The 21,699-nt window shown below is 34.6% G+C and overlaps 3 protein-coding genes across 3 annotated transcripts in view; 2 read left to right on the top strand and 1 right to left on the bottom strand.

The window, feature by feature from the left end:
• LOC311077578 (B-cell receptor CD22-like) overlaps positions 1 to 21,699 on the bottom strand; it is a gene marked incomplete at its 5' end in the record, with an annotated part of 296,388 nt that overhangs the window by 14,523 nt on the left and 260,166 nt on the right. The window lies entirely within an intron of this gene.
• Positions 12,114 to 13,212, top strand: LOC311078366 (butyrophilin subfamily 3 member A1-like). Its single transcript, XM_084107125.1, has 2 exons — positions 12,114 to 12,253; positions 12,335 to 13,212. The coding sequence occupies exons 1-2, from the start codon at positions 12,232 to 12,234 to the stop codon at positions 13,003 to 13,005; spliced, it is 693 nt and encodes a 230-aa protein (XP_083963251.1). The 5' UTR covers positions 12,114 to 12,231; the 3' UTR covers positions 13,006 to 13,212.
• On the top strand, positions 15,665 to 17,448 carry LOC311069320 (stonustoxin subunit beta-like; the record flags this gene model as incomplete). Its single annotated transcript, XM_084092385.1, has 2 exons — positions 15,665 to 15,761; positions 15,842 to 17,448. Coding segments are annotated over 2 exons (624 nt in total), but the record flags the coding sequence as incomplete, so codon positions are not given.

Genomic DNA, 21,699 nt, shown 5'->3' with positions numbered 1-21,699 from the left:
ATTGAACATTATTGAAGACACCTGATGTTAACAAGCAGAATCACTGAAGAAGAAAATCACAAATTGTAAGCCACCGTTATGGTGATCAGTGCTTGCTTTAGTTGGGCTCTTGACCATTATATGTGTACTTTAAATGTTGCTTGTCTGCTGTTATTGATTTATAACAGTCAGATGAACAAAGAAAAAATGTGATCTGATGGTGTTGGTTATGTTTTGACATAATCATGTTGTGATCTGAAAAACTAAACTTATTGAGATAGTTTGGATTTGTTAATTACAGCAACTCTGTGATTCTACAGCATATGATTTTCAGTATTTTTCATGTAATCCAAAATATTTAATTAACATTGTTCTGATCAAAAGACTTTCAAATTAATGAATTTATTTAGAAACACAGACATCAATAATCAGCCTGTGAATCTCAACAATGGTGACAATAATAAAGCATGTTGCAGTGGCTGCCACCAATCACAACTCATTAATGGCTCCCATCATGCATTGCGGTATGAATAAATTAGGATCTGAATTGTCTAATTTACTTTTCCTAATTGAATATTCTGCTCGTCACCATTGTTGAGATGCATTGACTGAATCTTGACATCTGTGTGTGCCTAAAAGAAAGATTTTTTTTTTTTTAAGAAGTCCTTTGTATTATATCTAAAATTCTGGATATTTATGCAGAATCACAGTTATGCTGTAACCAACAACATAAATCTAAGTCAGAAATATGAATTCAGTGATCAAGTTCAAATGATGATTGTCATAATATAACCAACACCATCAGATCAAATTTTTTCTTTGTTCATCTGGCAGTTATAACTCAGATACAACAACCAAACAAAATCTAAAGTTTATAATATATGGGTCAAGAGTCCAACTAAAGCAAATACCCATCACCATAACGGTGGCTTACAATTTGTGATTTTCTCCTTCAGTGATTCTGCTTGTTAACATCAGGTGTCTTCAATAATGATCAATCATCACTCAATTAATCACTTAATTATCTCATTAACTTTAACACTCTTGAGTGTTAATTTAACACTCATATTTTAACACTTTACACTCTACAAGTGTGGTCTCACATGTACTCCCAGGAGTGTTAATTTAACACTGGAGTTTTTGCTGTGCACTGTACCTGGGATGAAGACATTTCACACGCAACGCAGGCAGTCTGCCCAAGACGTGAGCACTCCTTCTGCAGAGTTCAGGGTATCGGCTTGTCAACAAATGCACGTTTATCCCCTGGTATTACCATGACAGATTTTACGACAGTAGTAGAAGACAATACTGTTTCACGAACTGTAGGGGGACCTAGAGAGCAAAACCTACATAGTGTGGCTTTAAGTTTTAAGTTGTTAATACAAAGACATAAGAATGTTGGGAGAATGCTAGACTGTGCATTTATTTATATTTATTAATCTGTAACTTAAGGGATTAAATAAATAAGAACATCAAGTTAATCACTGCAATAGAGTTCATCCTTTTAAAGGGGTCATATAATGGTACATGCACTTTTACAAGTTGCTTGTACTGAAATGTGTGTTGGCAGTGCCTGTACACAACCATCATAAAATGATAAAAATCCATCCAGTGTTTTTTTTTTAATCTCCTTATATGTTAGACCATAGACATCATATATAGCTAGACGCCCTATTGGCCGCTGGGCGCAAGAAATGCGACCACCATCTTAAACCGGTCATACTCCTATTTGCGTTGCATAGCAGCAGTAGACGCCAGAGCACCGTGCAGCATATTCCTGCTCAAATCGGCGGACCATCGCTCGGGGATTACTTTTCACAAGTTAGATTTAACATTACCGTACTATTGGTTGTATTTTGTGAATAAAATATGCAATGTGTCCTGTATCATAGCTACATGTATGACCTTTGCAGCAAAAAAACCCGCGTGAAAATCGGTTTGGTATTCAGTGAGATATGATTAATTAAATGTGCTGACACCTGCCAAACAGATTACACTGAGCGGAGCGGTTGACCGGTTTAAGATGGCGGCCCCACGGCTCGTCCGTGCCAATAGGCAGTAGCGGTCGATAGGGCGTCTACCTATATGATGTCTATAGCTGCGTCCGAAATCGAATACTTCCCTACTATATAGTATGCGAAAAACAGTACGCGAGCAGAGTAGTATGTCCGAAATCATAGAATTCGAAAAACAGTAGGCGAGAAGTACCCGGATGACCTACTACATCCGGCGAGATTCTGAAGTGCGCATACGATGGACACTTTACTATCCCATGATGCCACGGGAGAGGAGTTGTCGTCGTTATATTTGAAAATGGCGGAAAACGGAGACGCGGCTGTTTTCAAGTGTAAGTACTTTACAAAACACTTTTTGTTTATTTGTGGTAAAATTGTATTCGTTTAACATCATATAAGTAAACGATTGACTTGTTAAAAGTTTAAATAATGTAAATCGAGGGTACAAGTTTGTGAATTGGCTGCTAAATGACAATTTTATCATTATTATTACCGAACAGAACGAGCTAAGTTAATGCCTGTCAGCTAACGTTAGTTAACACTGTTTTATTTAAACAACGACGTTGTTTCTCAGTTAAATGAGATTAGTTACAAAACATTTAATTTTTATTTTACAACGATTTTATTTCTCCTTTACCAGTGTTGATATGTAATATGTGTTGGCTACGTAGCAAGCTACTGTTATGTTATCAAGTGTACCTCAACTTGTCCATGTAACATTAATATTAATATAATAATATAGATTGCCCATGGTTCATCACTAATGATAAATTCTGTATTGATTTTGCAGGGGGCTGATGAACACACCTGTGTTCTTACAGAGTGGAGAGTGGCTAATGAAGGGGAGGAAAGAAAAGAAAGAGCGACGAGAGAGAGGAAAGATTCCTTCAGCTTTTAGAAATAATTGCTAAAAAAATAATAATAAAGAAAACAAATGTTACACACTCTCTTTCCATTTATTTTCATTTTGTCATGCTGTTTTTAGCCAGTTTTATTACAAAACACTTAATTCCCTAGGATTTACAGTAGTTAGATTGTCAGTTGTAAACTGCTTAATATGTGGCATTGAGTAATTAATATTTTTAAAGGGTGTTGTGTGTGCACTTATTTTGTGGCAGATTCCAGATGGTTTTTTGAAACAAGCAAATTGCAGGTATATCTGAAAAATGTTGTCTGAAGAGTGCCGCACTATAGAGTAATACACACACCAGACACCTCTAAAATGTATTTGCTTTATTTTTGTATATTATTTAACTTTTAAATGGATACAGAATACAAAGCTCAAAATAAAATCACAAAACTTTGGCACAAAGTGCTGATCCGAGAGAAGAGGGGCACAAAAATGTAATTATTTTTAATAGAGCTTAAAGCACCACCAAAAGCAAAAGTTTTAAAACTTTTTTATTAAAGTGTCATCTTGAGGGAAGAAAATAAACGTCAGCAGCTTCAGTAAGGTAACCTTCTAAAAGATCTAAAGGGACTTTCTTACTAACAATCTCATTTGTTGGGCATCACTTTAAAATAATTCAAAATCTGTTTCTTTAAAAGCATGTGTTCAAGATGGGAACTTTACACCTTGGGTAATTTTTGGATTGCCACTTGAATTTGTCCTACCTAAATTTAAAGTTAATAATTTGTAAAAAAAAAAAAAAAAAAAAAAAATGTAGCTGAACATCAGCACCTTGATGTCCTTTTTTCCCACCCAAGGTCGCAATCAGTGACTGGATGGACTACTGTGAAAGTTCCAGCTCCATCTTTAAAATATAGATGAAGAATTGGCGCAGTAGTTTGTAGGGCTCACAATCTGTAAACGTGTTTATAGTTTATTTTATAATACAATTTGAATCGACATGACACTTGTTTTCTGTGTTGCCTTATTTATAACTATAATTTGTATGTAGCCTATGTATTATATGTACCCACATAGCAACATTGTGTCGGCCCAGATCCGGCCCACATCTGGCACACGTGGAAAGATGATCTGGGCCACATGCAGCGTGGAATTACGGCACTTGGGTGGGCCGCTCCTGTTTGCCAGATCTGGGCCACAAGCAGGCCATAGCAATGCCACATCTCAGCCAAGAGCAAAGAAATAAACCAGAACTGGACCTTATCTGAGCCACAAAATCTGTGTATATTAAATATGAAGTCATCTCAGCCTGTTAACAAAAAGAATCACTGAAAGAAAGAAGAGAACAGAAAAAAGAGACGAGCAGAAACACAAGAACTACAACTGACTTCAGCCACAGTCTTAGATGAAATCAACTGAAGAGAAAAGAAGACATTAAATCTGTGAAGATCTCAGCAGAGGAGGATTAAACAACTCCACAAACAGCATTACCAGCTTCACTTATTACTGACCAGTACTTTAACCTTAGATTTCATCTAAGGCTGTGGCTGAAGTCAGTTGTAGTTCTTGTGTTTCTGCTCGTCTCTTTTTTCTGTTCTCTTCTTTCTTCAGTGATTCTTTTTGTTAACAGGCTGAGATGACTTCATATTTAATATACACAGATTTTGTGGCTCAGATAAGGTCCAGTTCTGGTTTATTTCTTTGCTCTTGGCTGAGATGTGGCATTGCTATGGCCTGCTTGTGGCCCAGATCTGGCAAACAGGAGCGGCCCACCCAAGTGCCGTAATTCCACGCTGCATGTGGGCCAGATCATCTTTCCACGTCTGCCAGATGTGGGCCGGATCTGGTCTGACACAATGTTGCTATGTGGGTAATCTAAAGTTTAGCAAATCTAAGGGACACAACAATACTGGTGTCTGCACTTTAGTTAGTCACAAACAGAACAATTATGCGTATGATATTATAAAGTTTAGCTGCATTGTACTAAGATGTATTATATTTATTAATCTAAAAGCAATACATATGTAATATTCCACAAAGCAAATGTTATGTTTTCAATTCTTAATATTAAATTCTATTAAAATTCTTTTAAATTGAGTAAATTGTTACTTACCTGTTGGCATCAAGGGGAACCCGTCCACAAACAGTAATAATCATTCCATCAATCAATCCTCCCTGAACTTGACAAGTGAATGGCACACTCTGTATGAAAGGATTTCATATACCAGACATTTCATTAAATGGGTGCTTGTCCATCTTCTTACTTGTACCTGATAGCAAGTTTTCATCCAAATCATTAATTTGGTTGAGACTGACATAATCAGTGATTAAAGTATGTTGAATCAGCACTGACGTTTTGATGAAACACATGTGCCAAAAAAAAAAAAAAAAAAAAAAACCCAAATCACAGTACACTTAAAGGAACACCGCGTTTTTTGAAATAGGGCTTATTCACCTTCTTTTTGTCTCAGTGCATGGATCCTTTGTTGCCAGCTAGCATGGCCTGAGTAAAAGTGATAAAAACCCCCACCTAATTACTTCTTGTAGCCTGCGCATTCACAACGAGTACAAATAGCGATGCAGATTAACACCAGGCGATTTCCTAAGCAGATATTGACTTGGGACTATATTAGGGGGAAGCACAGGCTATAAAAATGTTCGTAATTTTAACAGTAAAAAACTGTAAAAAAGCAACGGAATTTTTTTTTAAATTCCTTAACGGTATTTACCCTTACTATATACAGTGAAAAACTGTAATAGCTCTCACGGGACATTTCATGTAATTTTACATTAATATACTGTTAAATGTACGGATTTTGGAAGTACACTGTAAAAAAAAAAACTTACCGTTGCATTTACCGTACCTTACCGTAAAAAATACGGTAGCAAATGTTTACTAATTTTACATCATCGAACTAAAAATTATGGTGAAAAACTGCCAGCTGGTTGCCAGTACTTTACTGTAAAAAATACGGTATAAATATTTATGTTTTACGGCATTGAACTAAAGTTTACGGTAAAAAACTGGCAGCTGGTTGAAAGCGATTTACCGTAAAAAATATGGTAGTAATATTTTAGGTTTTACGGCAGTGATCTAAACATTACGGAAAAAAACTGGCAGCTGTGGTTGCCAGTACTTTACCGTAAAAAATACGGTAGAATTGTTTTTGCTTTTACGGCACTGAACTAAAGTTTACGGTAAAAAACTAGCAGCTTGCAAGTGCTTTACCGTAAAAAATACGGTAGTAATATTTTAGGTTTTATGGCATTGAACATTGAACTGAACTTTTATATAAAAAATAAAAACCTGCCAGCTGTGGTTTCCTGTAATCTAATTATTGAGAATTACCAGAGGTTTAGACGTTGATGTTTTATTGAAAATAATAAAGTTTGACGTTACCATTATGGAGATGAGTGTTTGCTTTAGTTGGGCTCTTGGACCCTTAACTTTTTAACTTTAGATTTACTCTGACTGCCTTTAACTGTGTAGTTATATAACACAAACGTTATGGCATGAAAATCAGAGAGAAAAAGTGACCAGGTGATGATGGCAGGTTAATGATGAGATAATCGTCATATTATGAGCAAAGTGATAATATTAATTATAATATTAAAAATAAATATTTCATATTATTGAGTATAATATCTCCGTAAGCCAGCAGTGAGCGACAGATAATCTGAAGAACTTTAAAAATACATGGTGTAGAAAAAAGGTTTTGAACTACTGCTTGATTTAAACCAACACAGACATCAAGATTCAGCGTATGAATCTCAACAACGGTGACAATCAACACAATAATCAGATAAAACTCTGAACATCACAAAACAAGCTACTAAAAAGCTGCAACAAAAACAACATCAAAAATAAAAGCAGATATAATAATAAAAGAAAATACTAAGGCAATTCAGCATAATGTATTCCTGCTGCAATGCATGCTGGGAGATAGTGATGAGTTTTGATTGGAGGCTCCATCAAGTGCACTGCACTTTTATCATCACCATTGTTGAGATTCATACGCTGATTCTTGATGTCTGTGTGTGTCTGAAAGATACAACAGTTCAAACCTTTATTGTACACAATGTTTTAAAAATTCATCTGATTATCACAGCAATGATGGATCACATGCTGTAGAATCGTAGGGCTACTACAATCAATAATGTAAAATTAAAAACACATATAATCAAAGATAAGACTCTATAAGAGCTCAGTGAATCAAACATGGTGATTGCCATCACTGACACAACCAACATCACATGACTCATTTTCTCTCTGATTTCCTAGCCATAATCAACATGTCTTATAAACACAGAGTTACAGCAGGCAGAGAAAAACTAATGTCAGAAAGTCAAGGGTCAAGAGCCCAACTAAAGCAGTCACTGATCTCCATCATGGTGACTTCAAATGAAACAATAAATCATCAACATCTAAACCTCTGTTAATTCTCAAACAGAACTGTAGACGTCTGACAGAAATAAAGTCAGTCTGGTTAGTAATAAGTGAAGCTGGTAATGCTGTTTGTGGAGTTGTTTAATCCTCCTCTGCTGAGATCTTCACAGATTTAATGTTTTTTATCTTCAGTTGATTTCATCTGAGACTGTGTCTGAAGTCAGTTGTAGTTCTTGTGTTTCTGCTCGTCTCTTTTTCTGTTCCTGTTGTTTCTCTAAATGGACATTCCCAGAATTCCCTGTGTGACACTTCACATTTGATGCTATTTCATTTAAATAATTATGTTTCTTCTTGGTTTTTGTTATCAGTTTTATACATTTGGGGTTTATATTACATCATATATTGTTTAATGAATGTTTATGGCATTATTTGGAGTCATGTGTGTGTCACCATGATGGTGTTTTGTGTTTGTGTGTATGACACTGTGCACCTTCTAAATATTAACATGTGCCTCAGTTTGTGGAAAACTAATAGTATACTTAAATCATCGTGATTTTTTTCTTTTTTACCGCTTGTGTTATTATGATGTTATCAGTATATTACAAAGATATAAAGCAGACTTTAATACTTTAGTGAAATTTAATGATACCATTTATCGGTTTATGTAATATAACGGTTGTCCCGTGAAAACTGGGAAAACCCAGTACTTTACTATTTTTTATGGTAAAGTACTGGGAACCACAACTGATGTTTTTTTTACCACACATTTAAATCCTGCTGAAGGTTTTTTTTTTTTTTTTTTTCAAAGTAAGGTTGCTACCATATTTTTTACGGTAAAATACTGGCAACCAAGCTGACATTTTTTTACCGTAAATTTCACAGGTTTTTTTTAACAGTGTACTTGGGCGCAGAGATATTAGTTAATTTAATTAAAATTAAAAATAATTAATTTCCACTTCAAGAACTGCCCCAAACTTTAAAATGATCAGGAACTGGGTGTATAGTTGAAATAATAAAGTTGTTTCAAAATGAAATCTGGGTACAGATTGTAACACTGATTTAATTATGTTGACAATACATTTCAGTTGTAGTTCCAGTGTTTAAATAAAAGTAATTTAGAATCATTGTAACATTGATCCAACAATATCACCAATCAATTATTCTTTTTTAATTTCAGTGTTGATTCAACAGCAGTAATGTAGAATCAAAATCATGTAACACTGATTCATGTAACACTGATTCAATGACACTGCCAATTCAACATTGTTTCAACATCAGATTTTGAACCAGCATCACTTTGTAACATTAATTCAATGCAATTAACTTTGACACATCAACATCGGCTTAACTGTGGTCTCTGGGGAGAATTAAAGTAAACATCCATATAAAGCCTAGTTATGAAATTTTATTTTAAAGATCGTAATAATTTAGGCAATGCTGTGGTTAAAAAAGGTCTTCATTAGTTACACTCAACATCAATTCAGAGAAAAAAAACCTAAATTTCATTAAAAATTGCCTTAATCCTAAACTGTGTAAATTAGTGCAAAGTGATATTGCAAGCAATTGTATCTAAACAATGGGGTGAGCAACGGAAAAAGGATAAGGGCAAAAAAGGACATTTTATTCATTTTAATTAGCCTAATCCAGTAAACACACCAACAAATCAATTAAATTGGTAAACTAACAAGCTACAGAAAAAAGGTAAATAAAGAAATAGGCATTTCCCACTTTTCAAACCACGATGGGCTTTTTCAACAGCTTTACCAGACATGCTAAAATCATGAACTTTCCTCCTCTGGATCAGGAATTCGAAAGTGAAAGTGATTCGTGCACATTCACTGCGGCAAATATTAGCACTTTGTGTGTAGACTATAGCCTAAGCTACGTTGAAGCAATATGCCCATAAATCTAGTATTATAAAATATGAAGCTGAAGATAAAAAGCTTGTGTTTAAATTAAACTGGATCATGATGATCCAGTTTAATTATATTTTAACGTCCAATTAAATTTTTTTTAAAAAATACTCTAATAACAAAACGGTTATGTTACTTTATTACATCCATTTAAACCCTTTTTTTGCACACAGATTATCACGTGTTATATAGGTCTAATATCGCCCCTGCAGTGCATTTATGATTAGTTTAAAAACTAATTGGTTAATAAATTCGCGTCACGCCCTGTTTACAAAAGACATCACAGTAGCCTATGGTTTACATTTGTTTCCCAATGGATGTTGTGTTTGCGGGCCAAATTCATATAATCAGTATGCTAAGGGTTATTAAAACTCAAAAGAAGAACAGTTAAAAAGACAAAATATTAACACAGATAAATTGTCAATCTGTCTATAATGACACAACAGGATAAATCATAATTTTAAAATAATTGGTAACTTACTTGGTTGAAAAACAGCATTTGTTCCCCCATTCTTCCAGTTTCTAAAGTCCAAGTTTATTTTCTTCAGTTTAGATGAAGCTGGACCACCATGAAAACAGTATATTTGCAGTGCATCTACCATGGACAGTAAGGATGGGGCGAGTTCACTTCCGGGTATTGTTATTACAGGATGATCGATGGTCACGACTCACATCAACAGATGTTAAATTCCAACCCGCTCTCACTCCAAACGCGTCCAAACTGAAGCCACACTAATCATTTAATTTGATTTTCCTCGATTATTTAGTGATTATTTGATCATGCTTTAACTAATAACTTGGATGCAAACATAAATAGATAAGAAATAATTCAGTGTGCTACATAATTTATGACGATTATGGACTGGTCGTGGTCTGAGGCTCTGCTGTCTATGAAGTGGAAGTCTTCTTCAGATCACACTGAGGAGCTGATTTAAAGTTGAAATTAAAGTTGTTTATATTGTAGTTAACTAATGACAGTAACATGTAAATATATATATATATATATATATATATATATATATATAATGAATCAGAATTTCACAGAAAGCATGTTAATCATTTGTCAGACGCTGGCGACTCCTGCTGGTCAAAACAGTGGAAATGCAGCAAAAACACTGGTTAAAACATGTATAAAAACATATTTTACAAATTGCAAATGTTTTATTGAAATTAACATCTATCAAATGCAGTTAATAAATGATCTAATACCATTAAATATGAAGGATCGTTATAATATGTTATTTTATGAAATAGTTATTTTGTTTTATGGAGGGCATGGTTAATCAGACCAATAAGAAAAAAAAATAACAATTCCTTTTCATTATAAAAATGTGTCATTAAATGTCTACCCTTACGAAAATTAACCATGTTTTATTATAGTAAAAGTACAACCATGGGTTTTTTTTGTTGTTGTTGTTGTTTTTTTGTATATTGATTGCTGTGTGTATAACCACACAAATACCATAGTTAAACTATAGTTTTGTTGCAAATTTTGTAATTTTTGGTTACCATAACTACGATAACCGTGTTTTTTTTGGTTTAATTCGTAGTAAAACCATGGTTGATTTTCACAAGGGTACAAATATAAAATTGATCTGAGATGAGGTAACAATCATAGATGCTGACACAGAAAAAAAGTTATGTAGTAACGCAGGCTCAATTACTTAATCACATCACTTTGGCAGTCTTATACTCGAATCACTCGATCAAAACAAATGATGGTTTTAAAATCATCACGAAATAGCCTGAAATCATTTGAATCAAACAATTTAGTTGCATACATTTACTTTGCAAACCTTGTGTTAATGCAGAATGAGATCCAGAATTATTATAACAATCAGTTAAAAAAGTTAATCAAACACAAGCACAATAAATTACCCTATGATGACACACACAGACATCAACAATCAGTGTATGAATCTCAACAATGGTGAAATCAAAAGTTCCAGGCTGCAATGCATGCTGGGTACCAGCATAGTACAAAACTCCCAGCATGCATTGCAACATGAATAAATTGTGCAGCTGAATTGTCCTATTATTTTGTTTAATTCTAAATATTTACTTGTTGTGACATTTAGTAGCTTTTTTTGAGGTCAACTTTTTGTGCTCAAGTTAAACCTAGAGTTAAATGTATTGTTAATTAGTATTTATTAAAATGAAACACATTAGAGTTAAACCTCTGTTAATTCTCAATAAGATCTTCTGTAGACGTCTGACAGAAATAAAGTCAGTCTGGTTAGTAATAAGTGAAGCTGGTAATGCTGTTTGTGGAGTTGTTTAATCCTCCTCTGCTGAGATCTTCACAGATTTAATGTCTTCTTTTCTCTTCAGTTGATTTCATCTAAGGCTGTGGCTGAAGTCAGTTGTAGTTCTTGTGTTCCTGCTCGTCTCTTTTTCTGTTCTCTTCTGTTCTTGCGATGAACAGTTTGCATATTTAGAAACATATTGTATTGATGTATTGTGCACCCAGATTATATATTAATATATGTTAAAAGCAACCCAAACTCACATCATATGTAGAGGTGGAGTTTGTTAACAGGTAGTAGCAGGTATTAAAATCTTAAAAATCTGTATTTAAATGCTGTTGATGAAAGACCCAGTAGTAAAATAGGCAGAATAAAATGGATTTTCCCTTTACATGTCCTTTATGACTGCAGCACACACTGTAAAAAAAAAAAAAAAAAAAAAAAAAAAAAAATCAATTAGTTATGACAAGGGCAGAATACATTCCCTCTCAGACAGACTCCGAGAGGTGGAGGAGGGAATGAAGGATGATGACATCACTTTCCTTCAGGTGGAGGAGGGAATACACTTCACATACTCACACTTTTTGTTATTTTATTACAGTCTCTAATCTAGCTGTCTTGCTGTGCATTTTCACAGAATTATAACAGCCTTATAAACAGGTTTTGTTTTGTTTTCTAAAATAAAATATTCATGAGTATATCTGTGTAAATATTTGTTTCTCTGAGGTTTGTGTGTGTGTTTAGGACTAAATACACGCTTCCAGATGCAGAACTGAATTCAGAAACTCTTATTGATCTTCCTAAACATCTGGGCAACTTGAAGTACCAAGTGTGGGAAAAGATGCAGAACATCTGCCCTTACTGTGAGTGCTAGTATTTGTCGGATACTGTAAGAAGTGCTTATAAGTCGACTAACAGATGTTATTTTCTTCTAATCTCTCCAGACCCCGTGATCCTGAATCCAAACACCTCTCCACCAGACGTCTCTGTGTCAGATGATCTGACCTCTGTGACCTCATGTTTCCATCGGCAGAACGAACCCAACCCTCTTCCTCTACACAGGAGCCGGATGGTGTTGGGAAGTGTGGGATATGGTGATGGTGTTCACACATGGGAAATTGAAGTGAGAAACAGTCGCCAATGGACACTTGGAGTGTGTTTTGGATTGGAGGAAATGCCTATAATGCAACCTTTGACCCCTGAAAACGGCTTCTGGGGTCTCAGACGTGATGGAGACTCGTACAGATTGCTGACCACAGGAATGTCAAGATTAAATATCAGTGTAAATCCAGAGGTAGTGAGAGTAAAGCTTGAGTGTTATGACGAGGACTCATGGAAGAAGAAACGCTGGAGGAAGGTTAGCTTTTCTGATGCCAGCAGTGATTCTCTTATTGCACAATTTATCAGAGTGCCGTTGGAGGAGGATCTCTTTCCCTTTGTGATGCCGGAAAAGCGCTCCGTCCCACTGCATGTCGTCCCATCTAACGTTATTCTGACTGTTGAACAGAAACTGTCATTCATGGAGAGACATCGAGTCTTAATCGACATCTGTTTTTATTTTGTTATGGCTATATTGATGGTTATGTTATGGAAGATTGACAAACAAGGCAGATGAAAAGGAAATAACTGTTCATTTACTGTAATGATCTGCACTGTTAGACCTTACCGGGTTTTTTTACAGTAAAATACTGGCAACACTGTTGCCAGTAAAATACTGTTAATTGTACAGTTCTTTACTGTAATCTAGTTTGTTTCTGTAAAAATGCACTAAAACTCAAGTTAACTAATTTCATTTGCAGAAACCGACTGCCTTAAATTGACCAACTGTCATTTAAATGTATTAACTAAAATTTATAATGCATTAATAATGTGAGCAAAGCATTACTGTGAACTTCTTTCATTTGAGACCACTAAAAAACTATTGTACATAAAGAGATTTCCACTGGACCAGCAACTACACAGTCACCGCCTGTTAAATAAAGCAACATGCAGCATATCATCAATGTTTGTAGATCTTCTCCTGGACTGAAGCACAGGCTCTACTCTTCTGCACAATGGTGACCCAAAAAAATAATTTTACAGTAAACTACTGGCAACAGTGTTGCCAGTATAAACCTGTTTTATAACTTACAGTTTATTACTGTTAAAATACATTTTGTGGGTGTGTCTTTTTTATCTTACACAGTTAACCCTTTCAACCCCTCAGGGAAATCCACACTACGAGTAAAAAGTAACGATGCAGTGAGATAATTAAGGGAATATGTAAGTGATTGTAAGCAGAATCACTGAAGAAAAGAGAAACACAAGAACAGAAAATAGAGAAACACAATAACTACGACTGACTTCCAGCCATTACACATTATTACACTTATTATTAACCAGTATGACTTTATTTCTGTCATACAGAAGTTGTTATTGAGATGTTTAATTGAAAATGGTTGGTTTGAAGTTACCGTTATAGAGATCAGTGCTTGCTTTAGTTGGGTTGCTGATGCTAAAACATTAGTTTTTCTTTTGCTGCTTGAGCTGTGTTTTTGCAAGTCACACTTGTGCACACACAGTTTATGAATGACTGCAGTTATAATGATTATGATGACAAAATCATCATATTGCCTGTTCATTCACTAAGGAATTCATTCTCCCTTATTCAGAGTTTAATCCTCAAGTAAAGTGTTACATTACCACCACTGTGAAAACGCAGCAATAAGATACAATGACTCTTTTTTTTTAACACATAATGCATAAGCAGAGAAACAGACCTACACTGTGTTTTAGAAACACCGAGATATCACAATTTAGCACATGAATCTCAACAATGGTGGCAATATTTCTTTATTATTATTATTATTATTATTCATGCAGCAGTGCATGCTGGGAGTTTTATATTATCCTGGAACCCAGCATGCATTGCGACATGAAACTTTTCACCATTGTTGAGATTCATATGCTGATTGTTGATATCTGTGTGTGTCTGAGCCAAGCAGGAGTAAAATAAAATTGAATGCACTATATGATTACAATATTCTTCAGAAGACCTGATTACAGAAATATTGATTTCATTTTGTAGATTCACAGATATATGCTAAATATGAGATAACTATAACTTCAATGACTATATACAGGAAAAATCTGAAAATCAGGCATGTCCAGAATGATTGTGACATCATCACAAAAAAATAAAAACACCTGATCATTTTCCTCCTGACTTTTTCTTGCCATAACAAATGTGTTTTATAAACTCACTGTTACAGCAGTCAGAGAGAGATGAATGGTAAGAAGTCCAGGGACAAGAGACCAACTAAAGCAAATACTGATCTCCATCATGGTGACAACAAACTTTATTAATAACTAAATCTCTGTTAATTCTCAACAAGAACTTTTGTACATGTATGAAAGAAATAATCGTAAACTGGTTTGTAAACTGGTTTCACACTCAGTGTTACTGGAAGTCAGTTGTAGTTCTTGTGTTTCTCTTTTTTCTGTTCTTGTTTCTCTGTCCTTCAGTGATTCTGCTTATCAGGTGTTCATCAGTGTCTCAATTCACTCACTTCTTTTCATTCAAGTGGACTATATCAGTGAACTAATGTAGGGAATAGTGAATGAGGGTATAGGGTGTGATTGGGAAAACAGCCTCTGAGTGTCGATTTTGAGCACTGTTAATTCACAGTATATTCCTGTAGGCTAGTTTTATTTTCTACGGTATATTACTGTTTTAATGGAAAATGGTATAATATTGTCAGAATTTTACAGCAAGGGTTAACAGTGCAGCTAGACTGCTGATGTGTGCTCAGAAACGGGATCATCTCACTCCAGTTCTGCGCTTCTTACTCTGGTTGCCATGGCAAGATAAACTTGGATTTTAAAATATTACTTCTCGTTTATAAATCACTAAAGGGATTCACAATCTTACCTTTCTGACGTACTGACTGAGCACCATTCAGCCAGATCACTCCAGTCTTCCAACCAGAGACTCTTGTTCATCCCCAAGTCAAGGCTGAAGGCTTTCTCGGATGCTGCTCCCAGACTCTGGAATGACTCGCCATTTATATTAGACTAGCTCCATCTTTATCTGTTTTCAAGTCTAAGTTAAAAACCTTTTTGTTAAATAAGGCATATAATACATGTTGAATACATGTTATTTAAACATGTTGAAGCACTCTTGCATAGCATTCTCTACTGTTATTTTATTGTTTTAATATTGTTACTACTGTGCTTTTTGTGTTTGTGTTTAATGGTGCTGTATAAAAAATTGCCATCTTTGCTGCTTCTACACTTTTGATGATCAAACATTAATCATTTGTGCTGTCCATTTGTCTCTTTCTAGTTTGGATCATGGAGGCCATTTCAGAATCACTCCAGGACTGAGAAAATGTAGGTCTTTTTCTCTTTCACACTCACATCCACAGAGTCTAAAATTGTCCTTCACTTTTAATCTCTATTCTTGTGTTCAGATGCCTGTGATCTCACACTGGATCCAAACACAGCAAACACTCAACTCATCCTGTCTGAGGACAACAGAAAGGCAACATGTGTGAAAGAGCAGCAGCCGTATCCTGATCATCCAGAGAGATTTGAGCACAATGAGCAGGTTCTGTGTGGAGAGAGTCTGACTGGACGCTGTTACTGGGAGGCTGAATGGAGCGGATATAAGGCAGATATAGCAGTGGCCTATGAAGGAATCAGCAGGAAAGAAAAGAATGACAGTTGGTTTGGATACAATGACAAATCCTGGAGTCTCTTCTGCACTGATAATGTATTCACTGTCTGGCACAATAATGTGAACAATACCATACCTGCCCCATCACCCTTGTCTAAAAGAGTAGGAGTGTATGTGGACGTGTCGGCCGGCACTCTGTCCTTCTACAGTGTCTCTGACACACACACACTCACACACTTACACACATTCAACACCACATTCACTGAACCCCTCTATGCTGGGTTTAGGGTTTATGACTCAGTGTCTCTGTGTCCAATTTAACAATCTGCTGTGAGAAACAACTGAAACATTACATCTGACTTCAGCAGCGCAGGGATTGGGCATCCATTTACAAGTGCTGCAATATTTCATGTACTACTCAAAATAATGTGAGGCAGCTTTTATCAACAACTATATTAGTACATGAAACTTGACTTTTTTAAACTACAGTTAAGTTGGCTACAAGGAAGGAAAACTCCATAATAAGTGTGACAGATGTTAATATTTATGAGTATATATTTACAATGTGAATTAATGTATTTCACTAATGATCCTTCCTGTCAGTTTTTATTTATTTACCTTACACTAATTTGTTTAAGAAAACGGTTTCATTTGGTTTTGAACATCATGAGTGTTCATTTGAAAAGGGAGTGTTATGATGTATTTGTAGTGACGTCATGACGTCATTAGCGTTCGGTTCACACTGCGTCCTCAGACTGCTTTGATACCCAACCAACTCACAAATTGCTTCTTTTGTTGATCTCTCTGACCAGTGTGTATTTTGCAAAGTTGAGGAAGAAACTTTGCTTCATTTATTCTACCACTGTAATCAGGTTAAGCCTCTTTGGGAGAGATTTGGTTGTTATCTTTCTTACTTTATCAAATGTGATTTAAACTTTTCATTGAAGGATATATTCCTCTATTTTTCTGGGAGTGAATATGCTATTGATAATGTTGTTAATTTCTTTGTGTTGCATTGTAAAATTTTTATTCACAAAAACAAATTTCTCAAGACTTTGCCTAGATTTGATGTCTTTATTGCTGAGATTTCCCTTATTGTAAAATCTCTTAAACTCATTGATGACAGTAAGAGCAACATGTTTCTAAAGAACTATGTATGTTTTTTAGTTAATGTATTCAATGCATTGCTTTTTCTTCTTTGTAAAAAAAATAAATAAAAAAAAAATCAGACTGCTTTGAGCACAATGTGGAGAGGTAAGCAGTAAGAGGTAGTCTTTCAATATAAGCCTATAAAGTTCTGAAAGTTTAAGCACATAATATTTTAAGCACTTTAATCCAGTCATTTCAGGTCCCTGTGACTCTTGACTGAGAAAACCACGAATGTGTGACAAAGCAAAATAAATCCAATAACATTTCATGAAAACTCCTTGTGTGTTCAGATGTGTTTTATTCAATGTTTAAATTATTTGCATACATCAAGTGTTGAAAAGATGAAGGACTTCTGCCTTTACTATGAGTACGACTTGTTCATTCCTGTAAAAGTGCTTAGTTTATCAACATAAGTGACTATTCCCTGTTCTTTTCAGAACATGTGATCCTGAATCCAAACACATCCACCAGATTCCTTAATGTCAGATGACCTGACCTCTGTGACCTCATGTCTTCATCAGCAAGATGAACCCTTTTTCTCTGCACTGTTTGGTTAAATTTCATGTAATATTTCAATTATATCTACTATTTTTTATTTTTTTTACATTACAGCACATTACATTATACAGACAACACATTACAGACTGTTTTTACGAGCGTTCATGCTTATGGTAGCTAGTTTTTTTTATATATATATTTATTTTTTACATAGAATTACAGTTCTGTTGTTTTATAATTTAGATTATAACTCAGTTTCTTATAAAATAATTAAGTTATTCAGATTTACTTACTTTTTTAACTTAAATGTACTCAATTCATACAGTATATGTCATTCATTTCACAGCTTTAAAATGAACTAATTTATTTTGTGTAAAAATGTTTCTCCAAAAAAATTTTGTAAATCATATTTAAACTTTTTAGAGTGCAGATTACTAGAGTTTTAGAATCAATTAAGTTAAGACATTAAGTTAAGTTAATTAAAAAGTGTTAGTTATAATCAGGCATGAAAACTGGTCAGGGGTAAAAAAAGGTGAGAAGAATACGGCAGCAAAAAATCCAATCCAATCAACTTTATATGTATAGCACATTTTAAAAAACAAGGTTACCAAAGTGCTGCACAAAGAATAAATAGAAAATATAATAACACATAAAACATATAAAATATGGGGGCCATTTTAATGTATGGAGGCAAGTATTTACACAAAACACATAGCATGAGATTATTTTTTCTTTTTTGCCTGAACCAGAATCTCAAGGGCCCGTTTTCTGTTTAGCCGCATATTTCTCAGCCTTGCCCTCTTCTCCTCTTCAGCTGCCTGTTTTTTTTTAGATCCTGAGCACTAGGCTACTGGATCCTTTACAGTGCATCAAATAATAATAATAATTATTATTATTATTGTCACCAGTGTTAATTCCGTCAACGGAAAAATGTACGTTGATGACCTTTTTTCCCCTGACCAAGACAAGCCGATGAGCGGCGACCCCCACGTCATTAAACGATAACTGTGAGAGGTTTACAAGATTACCAGATTTACAAGTCATAACCTTTAAGAAATAATTGCAGCAGCATTTCAAAAATATGAAAATTTAAATATATATATATATATATTTACATTTTTATTTTCTGTTATTAGTTTGCATTTGCATTGCTTAATGACACTATAGCTTACATATACTCATTGCTTAACCACTGAAATTTCAAGAGTGAATCCTGCATTTGTATGTGGATGTCACTTCTAAAACTCAACAGTTATAAGAACATTCTTCAAATATTCACTGTTGGTTCTGGGAACGTTAAAATGTCCAATAACTTAAGTAACTTAACAAAAGTCAAGCATCAAGTACCCAACCAAAGCAAATGCTGATCGTATCGTCAAAAAAAAAAAGAAAAAAAAAAAAAAAAGATTCCAATATCTAAACCTCTATTAATCTGAATTCAAGTCAGTCTGGTTAGTAATAAGTGAAGCTGGTAATGCTGTTTGTGGAGTTGTTTAATCCTCCTCTGCTGAGATCTTCACAGATTTAATGTCTTCTTTTCTCTTCAGTTGATTTCATCTTAGACTGTCTGAAGAAAGTTGTAGTTTATGTTCTTATTTCTCTTTCTTTCAGTGCTTGTTCACAGCAGGTGTTTGCATGATTGAAATAATGTTTCAGGAACATCATACTAACCTTTAAATAACATTCTAGTAACATTAAGGAAACTGGACATTTTTATGTTCTTGGAATGTTAGAAATCAACGTTCCTATAATGTTGAATTGTTAATCAAAATTAAGTTGAAAGAACGTTTGAGGAACATTAACATCCCAGCATCTTTTAAAACACTTTCCTCTAACGTCAAGAAAACTGGAAATTTTTTCCCAGTTGGTTCCCAGAACCAACACTGAATATTTAGAGAATGCTCTTATAAGACAAATATGTGAGCTGGCTTGCAGCATGAACAACAATCTTTTATTCAAATTCTCATTGGATTACATAGACTGTAGCCTAGAAAGCATGCAAAAATTGCTCCATTTTGCTGGACCTCACGCTGCAGTAACACAGGGTTTGTGATGAGAATATATTAATGGTACAACACAATTGTTAGATTCAAATTACTTCAGTGAAACAGTCTATTTCATGATGATTATAAAACCATCATCACCTGATCTCATTTCACTTTAGCTTTCTTTGCTGCTGCAAATGTGTTTGACAAACACACTGTCACAGCTGCCAAAAAAAAAAAAAAGATATAATAAGAGTTAAGAGCCCAACTAATGGAAGCACTCATCACTGTTATGGTGACTTCAAATGAAACACATTAGAGTTAAACCTCTGTTAATTCTCAATAAAAACTTCTGTAGACGTCTGACAGAAATAAAGTCAGTCTGGTTAGTAATAAGTGAAGCTGGTAATGCTGTTTGTGGAGTTGTTTAATCCTCCTCTGCTGAGATCTTCACAGATTTAATGTCTTCTTTTCTCTTCAGTTGATTTCATCTGAGGCTGTGGCTGAAGTCAGTTGTAGTTCTTGTGTTTCTGCTCGTCTCTTTTTCTGTTCTCTTCTTTCCTTCAGTGATTCTTTTTGTTAACAGGCTGAGATGACTTCATATTTAATATACACAGATTTTGTGGCTCAGATAAGGTCCAGTTCTGGTTTATTTCTTTGCTCTTTGCTTTTCTTTTTTTAACACATCTCTTTTAAGAGTGTGGCAACACTGTTGCCAGTAATTTACTGTTAATTGTGCAGTTCTTTACTGTAATCTACAGTATGTTACTGTAAAATGCACTAAAACTCTCGTTAACTAATTTCACTTGCAGAAACCGACTGCCTTAAATTGACCAACTGTCATTTAAATGTATTAACTAAAATTTATAATGCATTAAAGGAGAAGTTCACTTTAAAATGAAAATTCTGTCATCATTTACTCACCCTCATGTTGTTTCAAACCTGTATGAATTTCTTTCTTCTGCTGAACAGAAAGGAAGATATTTAGAAGAATATCAGTAACCAGACAGTTTCTGGGTCCCATTGACTTCCATAGTAGGAAAAAAATATACTATGGAAGTCAATGGGACCCAAAAACTGTCTGGTTACTGATATTCTTCTAAATATCTTCTTTTGTGTTCAGCAGAAGAAAGAAATTCATGCAGGTTTGAAACAACATGAGGGTGAGTAAATGATGACAGAATTTTCATTTTAAAGTGAACTTCTCCTTTAATAACGGGAGCAAAGTATTACTATGAACTTATTTCATTTGAAACCACAACAAAACTTTTGTAAATGAAGAGATTTCCACTGGACCAGCAACTACACAGTCACCGCCTGTTAAATAAAGCAACATGCAGCAAATCATCAATGTTTGTAGATCTTCTCCTGGACTGAAGCACAGGCTCTACTCTTCTGCACAATGGTGACCCGAAAAACAAGATTTACAGTAAACTACTGGCAACAGTGTTGCCAGTATAAACCTGTTTTATAACTTACAGTTTATTACTGTTAAAATACATTTTGTGGGTGTGTCTTTTTATCTTACACTGTTAACCCTTTCAACCCCTCAGGGAAATCCACACTACAAAGAGTAAAAAGTAACACTGACGCAGTGTTGCAGTGAGATAATTAAGAGAATATGTAAGTGATTGTTGAGCATTAGTGATGAACACCTGCTGTTAGAACCGAAAATAGAGAAACACAAGACCTACACCTGACTTCCAGCCATTACACATTATTACACTTATTATTAACCAGTATGACTTTATTTCATACATCTACAGAAGTTGTTATTAAGATGTTTAATTGAAAATGTTTGGTTTGAAGTTACCATTATAGAGATCAGTGCTTGCTTTAGTTGGGATGCTGATGCTAAAACATTAGCTTTTTTTTTGCTGCTTGAGCTGTGTTTGTGCAAGTCACTCTTGTGCACACACACAGTTTATGAATGATTGCGGTTATAATGATTATGATGACAAAATCATCATATTGCCTGTTCATTCACTAAGGAATTCATTCTCACTCATTCAGAGTTTAA

Source organism: Abramis brama, assembly GCF_963993115.1.
Source record: "Abramis brama genome assembly, chromosome: 2".
NCBI lineage: Eukaryota > Metazoa > Chordata > Actinopteri > Cypriniformes > Leuciscidae > Abramis > Abramis brama.
Note: the sequence above shows the minus strand (reverse complement) of the source record. Positions and strands in the feature narration are given on the sequence as shown.